The sequence below is a fragment of the Clytia hemisphaerica genome, unplaced genomic scaffold (assembly GCF_902728285.1).
Source record: "Clytia hemisphaerica strain Z4C2 unplaced genomic scaffold, Clytia hemisphaerica genome assembly, whole genome shotgun sequence".
Taxonomy (NCBI): domain Eukaryota; kingdom Metazoa; phylum Cnidaria; class Hydrozoa; order Leptothecata; family Clytiidae; genus Clytia; species Clytia hemisphaerica.
Window position 1 is genome coordinate 77,652 of NW_027103905.1, and position 9,622 is coordinate 87,273.

The window sequence follows — 9,622 nt, forward strand, 5'->3', positions numbered from 1 at the left end:
CTTTAGGACTTTCAGGTATTTCAACTTCAGATTCTTCACCAATGGATACTTTCAACGTCTGGATGGTTGCATTGTAACTGTTTTTTTCCTAACTATGTGTAATGTGACTGCTTCTTCTTCAGGTTGATCCTCATCACTGCTCGAAGAACTGGAAGACATCTTTCTTTCACGGTATAGTAGTATACTCGACAACATCCCAGTGTATTCCGTCGTTGACACTGTGACAGAGATTAATTCACCTTTAGGACTTTCAGGGACTTCAACTTCAGATTCTTCCTCGACTGGAATACTTTCAACAGTCTGCATGGTTGCCATTTTAGATGTTTCTTCTTTTGCAATGGGTAGCGTAACTTGTTTCTCTCCAGAGGCAGACAAATTTTCAATTGTTAAAAAAGATAATCAGCGGTTCAAATCGTTGTAATGACTCCTCAACGAATGACTTCGGAAGATCAATCGAAACAGTTTACGATATCCGTTTGTGTCCATGTTGACTTCAACATAGTTACACAGATTGTTACTGTCCTTGAAGAATTCCAAACAACGTCAGTTTGAGAAATGACTACAAATTCTCCTTTTTTTTGTTTTAATTCCACTTTTCATCGTCATGGAATATCTCACAAATCAATCGTTGCTCCTTCAAGTTGATCCTCATACTGCTGCTAGAACTGGAAGACATCTTCTTTCAGGTATAGTAGTATACTCGACAACATCCACAGGATCCGTTGTTGACACTGTGACAGAAATTAATTCACCTTTAGGACTTCCAGGGACTTCAACTTCAGATTCTTCCTCAACTGGAATACTTTCAACTGTCTGAATGGTTGCCAGTTTAACTGTTTCTTCCTTTGCAAGATGTAATGTCACTGCTTCTTCTTCAGGTTGATCCTCATCACTGCTCGAAGAACTGGAAGACATCTTTCTTTCAGGTATAGTAGTATACTCGACAACATCCACAGGATCCGTCGTTGACACTGTGACAGAGATTAATTCACCTTTAGGACTTTCAGGGACTTCAACTTCAGATTCTTCCTCAACTGGAATACTTTCAAGAGTTTGGATGGTTGCTAGTTTAACTGTTTCTTCCTTTGCAAGATGTAATGTAACTGCTTCTTCTTCAGGTTGATCCTCATCACTGCTCGAAGAACTGGAAGACATCTTTCTTTCAGGTATAGTAGTATACTCGACAACATCCACAGGATCCGTCGTTGACACTGTGACAGAGATTAATTCACCTTTAGGACTTTCAGGTATTTCAACTTCAGATTCTTCACCAACTTGGATACTTTCAACGGTCTGGATGGTTGCAATTTTAACTGTTTCTTCCTTTGCAAGATGTAATGTAACTGCTTCTTCTTCTGGTTGATCTTCATCACTGCTCGAAGAACTGGAAGACATCTTTCTTTCAGGTATAGTAGTATACTCGACAACATCCACAGGATCCGTCGTTGACACTGTGACAGAGATTAATTCACCTTTAGGACTTTCAGGAACTTCAACTTCAGATTCTTCCTCAACTGGAATGCTTTCAACCGTCTGAATGGTTGCCAGTTTAACTGTTTCTTCCTTTGCAAGATGTAATGTAACTGCTTCTTCTTCAGGTTGATCTTCATCACTGCTCGAAGAACTGGAAGACATCTTTCTTTCAGGTATAGTAGTATACTCGACAACATCCACAGGATCCGTCGTTGACACTGTGACAGAGATTAATTCACCTTTAGGACTTTCAGGAACTTCAACTTCAGATTCTTCCTCGACTGGAATACTTTCAACCGTTTGAATGGTTGCCAGTTTAACTGTTTCTTCCTTTGCAAGATGTAATGTCAGGCTTCTTCTTCAGTTGATCCTCATCACTGCTCGAAGAACTGAAAGACATCTTTTTTCAGGTATAGTAGTATACTCGACAACATCCACAGGATCCGTCGTTGACACTGTGACAGAATTAATTCACCTTTAGGACTTTCAGGGAACTTCAACTTCAGATTCTTCCTCAACTGGAATACTTTCAACCGTCTGAATGGTTGCCAGTTTAACTGTTTTTTCCTTTGCAAGATGTAATGTAACTGCCTCTTCTTCAGGTTGATCCTCATCACTGCTCGAAGAACTGGAAGACATCTTTCTTTCAGGTATAGTAGTATACTCGACAACATCCACAGGATCCGTCGTTGACACTGTGACAGAGATTAATTCACCCTTAGGACTTTCAGGGACTTCAACTTCAGATTCTTCCTCGACTGGAATGCTTTCAACCGTCTGAATGGTTGCCAGTTTAACTGTTTCTTCCTTTGCAAGATGTAATGTAACTGCTTCTTCTTCTGGTTGATCTTCATCACTGCTCGAAGAACTGGAAGACATCTTTCTTTCAGGTATAGTAGTATACTCGACAACATCCACTGGATCCGTCGTTGACACTGTGACAGAGATTAATTCACCTTTAGGACTTTCAGGGACTTCAACTTCAGATTCTTCCTCAACTGGAATACTTTCAAGAGTTTGGATGGTTGCCAGTTTAACTGTTTCTTCCTTTGCAAGATGTAATATCACTGCTTCTTCTTCAGGTTGATCCTCATCACTGCTCGAAGAACTGGAAGACATCTTTCTTTCAGGTATAGTAGTATACTCGACAACATCCACAGGATCCGTCGTTGACACTGTGACAGAGATTAATTCACCTTAGGACTTTCAGGGACTTCAACTTCAGATTCTTCCTCAACTGGAATACTTTCAACCGTCTGAATGGTTGCCAGTTTAACTGTTTCTTCCTTTGCAAGATGTAATGTCACTGCTTCTTCTTCAGGTTGATCCTCATCACTGCTCGAAGAACTGGAAGACATCTTTCTTTCAGGTATAGTAGTATACTCGACAACATCCACAGGATCCGTCGTTGACACTGTGACAGAGATTAATTCACCTTTAGGACTTTCAGGGACTTCAACTTCAGATTCTTCCTCGACTGGAATACTTTCAACAGTCTGCATGGTTGCCATTTTTGATGTTTCTTCTTTTGCAATGGGTAGTGTAACTTGTTTCTCTCCAGAGGCAGACAAATTTTCAATTGTTAAAAAAGATACATCAGGCGGTTCAAATCGTTGTAATGACTCCTCAACTAATGACTTACGAAGATCAATCGAACAGTTACGATATCGGTGTGTCCATGTGACTTCAACATAGTTAACAGATGTTATCCTTGAAGAATCCAAAACGTCAGTTTGAGAAATGACTACAAATTCTTCATTTTTTGTTTTAATCCATTTTTTCGTCAATGGAATATCTCACAAAATCAATCGTTGCTCCTTCAAGTTGATATTCAATACTGCTGCTAGAACTGGAAGACATCTTTCTTTCAGGTAGAGTAGTATACTCAACAACATTGACAGGATCCGTTGTTGACACTGTGACAGAAATTAATTCACCTTTAGGACTTTCAGGAACTTCAACTTCAGATTCTTCCTCAACTGGAATGCTTTCAACCGTCTGAATGGTTGCCAGTTTAACTGTTTCTTCCTTTGCAAGATGTAATGTAACTGCTTCTTCTTCTGGTTGATCTTCATCACTGCTCGAAGAACTGGAAGACATCTTTCTTTCAGGTATAGTAGTATACTCGACAACATCCACAGGATCCGTCGTTGACACTGTGACAGAGATTAATTCACCTTTAGGACTTTCAGGAACTTCAACTTCAGATTCTTCCTCAACTGGAATGCTTTCAACCGTCTGAATGGTTGCCAGTTTAACTGTTTCTTCCTTTGCAAGATGTAATGTACTGCTCTCTTCAGGTTGATCCTCATCACTGCTCGAAGAACTGGAAGACATCTTTCTTTCAGGTATAGTAGTATACTCGACAACATCCACAGGATCCGTCGTTGACACTGTGACAGAGATTAATTCACCTTTAGGACTTTCAGGAACTTCAACTTCAGATTCTTCCTCAACTAGAATGCTTTCTACCGTCTGAATGGTTGCCAGTTTAACTGTTTCTTCCTTTGCAAGATGTAATGTAACTGCTTCTTCTTCTGGTTGATCTTCATCACTGCTCGAAGAACTGGAAGACATCTTTCTTTCAGGTATAGTAGTATACTCGACAACATCCACAGGATCCGTCGTTGACACTGTGACAGAGATTAATTCACCTTTAGGACTTTCAGGGACTTCAACTTCAGATTCTTCCTCAACTGGAATACTTTCAACCGTCTGAATGGTTGCCAGTTTAACTGTTTCTTCCTTTGCAAGATGTAATATCACTGCTTCTTCTTCAGGTTGATCCTCATCACTGCTCGAAGAACTGGAAGACATCTTTCTTTCAGGTATAGTAGTATACTCGACAACATCCACAGGATCCGTAGTTGACACAGTGACAGAAATTAATTCACCTTTAGGACTTTCAGGGACTTCAACTTCAGATTCTTCCTCAACTGGAATACTTTCAACCGTCTGAATGGTTGCCAGTTTAACTGTTTCTTCCTTTGCAAGATGTAATGTAACTGCCTCTTCTTCAGGTTGATCCTCATCACTGCTCGAGACTGGAAGACATCTTTTTTCAGGTATAGTAGTATACTCGACAACATCCACAGGATCCGTCGTTGACACTGTGACAGAGATTAATTCACCTTTAGGACTTTCAGGAACTTCAACTTCAGATTCTTCCTCAACTGGAATGCTTTCAACCGTCTGAATGGTTGCCAGTTTAACTGTTTCTTCCTTTGCAAGATGTAATGTAACTGCTTCTTCTTCTCCTCGTTGATCTTCATCACTGCTCGAAGAACTGGAAGACATCTTTCTTTCAGGTATAGTAGTATACTCGACAACATCCACAGGATCCGTCGTTGACACTGTGACAGAGATTAATTCACCTTTAGGACTTTCAGGGACTTCAACTTCAGATTCTTCCTCAACTGGAATACTTTCAACCGTCTGGATGGTTGCCAGTTTAACTGTTTCTTCCTTTGCAAGATGTAATATCACTGCTTCTTCTTCAGGTTGATCCTCATCACTGCTCGAAGAACTGGAAGACATCTTTCTTTCAGGTATAGTAGTATACTCGACAACATCCACAGGATCCGTCGTTGACACTGTGACAGAGATTAATTCACCTTTAGGACTTTCAGGTACTTCAACTTCAGATTCTTCCTCAACTGGAATACTTTCAACCGTCTGAATGGTTGCCAGTTTAACTGTTTCTTCCTTTGCAAGATGTAATGTAACTGCTTCTTCTTCTGGTTGATCTTCATCACTGCTCGAAGAACTGGAAGACATCTTTCTTTCAGGTATAGTAGTATACTCGACAACATCCACAGGATCCGTCGTTGACACTGTGACAGAGATTAATTCACCTTTAGGACTTTCAGGAATTTCAACTTCAGATTCCTCCTCAACTGGAATACTTTCAACTGTCTGAATGGTTGCCAGTTTAACTGTTTCTTCCTTTGCAAGATGTAATGTAACTGCTTCTTCTTCAGGTTGATCCTCATCACTGCTCGAAGAACTGGAAGACATCTTTCTTTCAGGTATAGTAGTATACTCGACAACATCCACTGGATCCGTCGTTGACACTGTGACAGAGATTAATTCACCTTTAGGACTTTCAGGGACTTCAACTTCAGATTCTTCCTCAACTGGAATACTTTCAACCGTCTGAATGGTTGCCAGTTTAACTGTTTCTTCCTTTGCAAGATGTAATGTAACTGCCTCTTCTTCAGGTTGATCCTCATCACTGCTCGAAGAACTGGAAGACATCTTTCTTTCAGGTATAGTAGTATACTCGACAACATCCACAGGATCCGTCGTTGACACTGTGACAGAGATTAATTCACCTTTAGGACTTTCAGGGACTTCAACTTCAGATTCTTCCTCGACTGGAATACTTTCAAGAGTTTGGATGGTTGCCAGTTTAACTGTTTCTTCCTTTGCAAGATGTAATATCACTGCTTCTTGTTCAGGTTGATCCTCATCACTGCTCGAAGAACTGGAAGACATCTTTCTTTCAGGTATAGTAGTATACTCGACAACATCCACAGGATCCGTCGTTGACACTGTGACAGAGATTAATTCACCTTTAGGACTTTCAGGGACTTCAACTTCAGATTCTTCCTCAACTGGAATACTTTCAACCGTCTGAATGGTTGCCAGTTTAACTGTTTCTTCCTTTGCAAGATGTAATGTAACTGCTTCTTCTTCAGGTTGATCCTCATCACTGCTCGAAGAACTGGAAGACATCTTTCTTTCAGGTATAGTAGTATACTCGACAACATCCACAGGATCCGTCGTTGACACTGTGACAGAGATTAATTCACCTTTAGGACTTTCAGGGACTTCAACTTCAGATTCTTCCTCAACTGGAATACTTTCAACCGTCTGAATGGTTGCCAGTTTAACTGTTTTTTCCTTTGCAAGATGTAATGTAACTGCCTCTTCTTCAGGTTGATCCTCATCACTGCTCGAAGAACTGGAAGACATCTTTCTTTCAGGTATAGTAGTATACTCGACAACATCCACAGGATCCGTCGTTGACACTGTGACAGAGATTAATTCACTTTTAGGACTTTCAGGTACTTCAACTTCAGATTCTTCCTCGACTGGAATAATTTCAAGAGTTTGGATGGTTGCCAGTCTAACAGTTTCTTCCTTTGCAAGATGTAATATCAATGCTCCTTGTTCAGGTTGATCCTCATCACTGCTCGAAGAACTGGAAGATATCTTTCTTTCAGGTATAGTAGTATACTCGACAACATCCACAGGATCCGCAGTTGACACAGTGACAGAAATTAATTCACCTTTAGGACTTTCAGGGACTTCAACTTCAGATTCTTCCTCAACTGGAATACTTTCAATCGTCTGAAAGGTGGCCAGTTTAACTGTTTCTTTCTTTGCAAGATGTAATGTAACTGCTTCTTCTTCTCCTCGTTGATCTTCATCACTGCTCGAAGAACTGGATGACATCTTTCTTTCAGGTATAGTAGTATACTCGACAACATCCACAGGATCCGTCGTTGACACTGTGACAGAGATTAACTCACCTTTAGGACTTTCAGGCACTTCAACTTCAGATTCTTCACCAACTTCGATACTTTCAACGGTCTGGATGGTTGCCAGTTTAACTGTTTCTTCCTTTGCAAGATGTAATATCACTGTTTCTCGTTCAGGTTGATCCTCATCACTGCTCGAAGAACTGGAAGACATCTTTCTTTCAGGTATAGTAGTATACTCGACAACATCCACAGGATCCGTCGTTGACACTGTGACAGAAATTAATTCACCTTTAGGACTTTCAGGACTTCAACTTCAATTCTTCCTCGAATGGAATACTTTCACCGTTTGGATGGTTGCCAGTTTAACTGTTTTTTTCTTTGCAAGATGTAATGTAACTGCCTCTTCTTCAGGTTGATCCTCATCACTGCTCGAAGAACTGGAAGACATCTTTCTTTCAGGTATAGTAGTATACTCGACAACATCCACAGGATCCGTCGTTGACACTGTGACAGAGATTAATTCACCTTTAGGACTTTCAGGGACTTCAACTTCAGATTCTTCCTCAACTGGAATACTTTCAAGAGTTTGGATGGTTGCCAGTTTAACTGTTTCTTCCTTTGCAAGATGTAATATCACTGCTTCTTGTTCAGGTTGATCCTCATCACTGCTCGAAGAACTGGAAGACATCTTTCTTTCAGGTAAGTAGTATACTCGACAAAATCCACAGGATCCGTCGTTGACACTGTGACAGAGATTAATTCACCTTTAGGACTTTCAGGTACTTCAACTTCAGATTCTTCACCAACTTGGATACTTTCAACGGTCTGGATGGTTGCAATTTTAACTGTTTCTTCCTTAACTATGTGTAATGTGACTGCTTCTTCTTCAGGTTGATCCTCATCACTGCTCGAAGAACTGGAAGACATCTTTCTTTCAGGTATAGTAGTATACTCGACAACATCCACTGGATCCGTCGTTGACACTGTGACAGAGATTAATTCACCTCTAGGACTTTCAGGGACTTCAACTTCAGATTCTTCCTCAACTGGAATACTTTCAAGAGTTTGGATGGTTGCCAGTCTAACTGTTTCTTCCTTTGCAAGATGTAATATCACTGTTTCTCGTTCAGGTTGATCCTCATCACTGCTCGAAGAACTGGAAGACATCTTTCTTTCAGGTATTGTAGTATACTCGACAACATCCACAGGATCCGTAATTGACACAGTGACAGAAATTAATTCACCTTTAGGACTTTCAGGGACTTCAACTTCAAATTCTTCCTCGAATGGAATACTTTCAAGAGTTTGGATGGTTGCCAGTTTAACTGTTTTTTTCTTTGCAAGATGTAATGTAACTGCCTCTTCTTCAGGTTGATCCTCATCACTGCTCGAAGAACTGGAAGACATCTTTCTTTCAGGTATAGTAGTATACTCGACAATATCCACAGGATCCGCAGTTGACACTGTGACATAAATTAATTCACCTTTAGGACTTTCAGGCACTTCAACTTCAGATTCTTCCTCAACTGGAATACTTTCAAGAGTTTGGATGGTTGCCAGTTTAACTGTTTCTTCCTTTGCAAGATGTAATACCACTGCTTCTTGTTCAGGTTGATCCTCATCACTGCTCGAAGAACTGGATGACATCTTTCTTTCAGGTAAAGTAGTATACTCGACAAAATCCACAGGATCCGTCGTTGAAACTGTGACAGAGATTAATTCACCTTTAGGACTTTCAGGGACTTCAACTTCAGATTCTTCGCCAACTTGGATACTTTCAACGGTCTGGATGGTTGCAATTTTAACTGTTTCTTCCTTAACTATGTGTAATGTGACTGCTTCTTCTTCAGGTTGATCCTCATCACTGCTCGAAGAACTGGAAGACATCTTTCTTTCAGGTATAGTAGTATACTCGACAACATCCACTGGATCCGTCGTTGACACTGTGACAGAGATTAATTCACCTCTAGGACTTTCAGGGACTTCAACTTCAGATTCTTCCTCAACTGGAATACTTTCAAGAGTTTGGATGGTTGCCAGTCTAACTGTTTCTTCCTTTGCAAGATGTAATATCACTGTTTCTCGTTCAGGTTGATCCTCATCACTGCTCGAAGAACTGGAAGACATCTTTCTTTCAGGTATTGTAGTATACTCGACAACATCCACAGGATCCGTAATTGACACAGTGACAGAAATTAATTCACCTTTAGGACTTTCAGGGACTTCAACTTCAGATTCTTCCTCGAATGGAATACTTTCAAAAGTTTGGATGGTTGCCAGTTTAACTGTTTTTTTCTTTGCAAGATGTAATGTAACTGCCTCTTCTTCAGGTTGATCCTCATCACTGCTCGAAGAACTGGAAGACATCTTTCTTTCAGGTATAGTAGTATACTCGACAACATCCACAGGATCCGTAGTTGACACAGTGACAGAAATTAATTCACCTTTAGGACTTTCAGGGACTTCAACTTCAGATTCTTCCTCAACTGGAATACTTTCAACCGTCTGAATGGTGGCCAGTTTAACTGTTTCTTTCTTTGCAAGATGTAATGTAACTGCTTCTTCTTCTGGTTGATCTTCATCACTTCTCGAAGAACTGGAAGACATCTTTCTTTCAGGTATAGTAGTATACTCGACAACATCCACAAGATCCGTCGTTG

The 9,622-nt window shown here is 40.4% G+C and overlaps 3 protein-coding genes across 3 annotated transcripts; all 3 read right to left on the reverse strand.

Moving 5' to 3' along the window:
• Window positions 1–648: 648 nt before the first annotated feature.
• On the reverse strand, window positions 649–1,762 carry LOC136809019 (neurofilament medium polypeptide-like). The gene has a single exon (XM_067065597.1). The coding sequence runs from the start codon at window positions 1,633–1,635 to the stop codon at window positions 649–651; it is 987 nt and encodes a 328-aa protein (XP_066921698.1). The 5' UTR covers window positions 1,636–1,762.
• A 197-nt stretch (window positions 1,763–1,959) lies between these two features.
• Window positions 1,960–2,592, reverse strand: LOC136809020 (uncharacterized). The gene has a single exon (XM_067065598.1). The coding sequence runs from the start codon at window positions 2,590–2,592 to the stop codon at window positions 1,960–1,962; it is 633 nt and encodes a 210-aa protein (XP_066921699.1).
• A 648-nt stretch (window positions 2,593–3,240) lies between these two features.
• On the reverse strand, window positions 3,241–7,173 carry LOC136809021 (titin-like). The gene has a single exon (XM_067065599.1). The coding sequence runs from the start codon at window positions 7,171–7,173 to the stop codon at window positions 3,241–3,243; it is 3,933 nt and encodes a 1,310-aa protein (XP_066921700.1).
• Between the last annotated feature and the right edge of the window lie 2,449 nt (window positions 7,174–9,622).

Bases quoted from the DNA above. Each gene is read 5' to 3' on its own strand.
- LOC136809021 (XM_067065599.1), bottom strand. From the start codon at position 7,173: ATGTCTTCCAGTTCTTCGAGCAGTGATGAGGATCAACCTGAACGAGAA.
- LOC136809019 (XM_067065597.1), bottom strand. From the start codon at position 1,635: ATGTCTTCCAGTTCTTCGAGCAGTGATGAAGATCAACCTGAAGAAGAA.
- LOC136809020 (XM_067065598.1), bottom strand. From the start codon at position 2,592: ATGTCTTCCAGTTCTTCGAGCAGTGATGAGGATCAACCTGAAGAAGAA.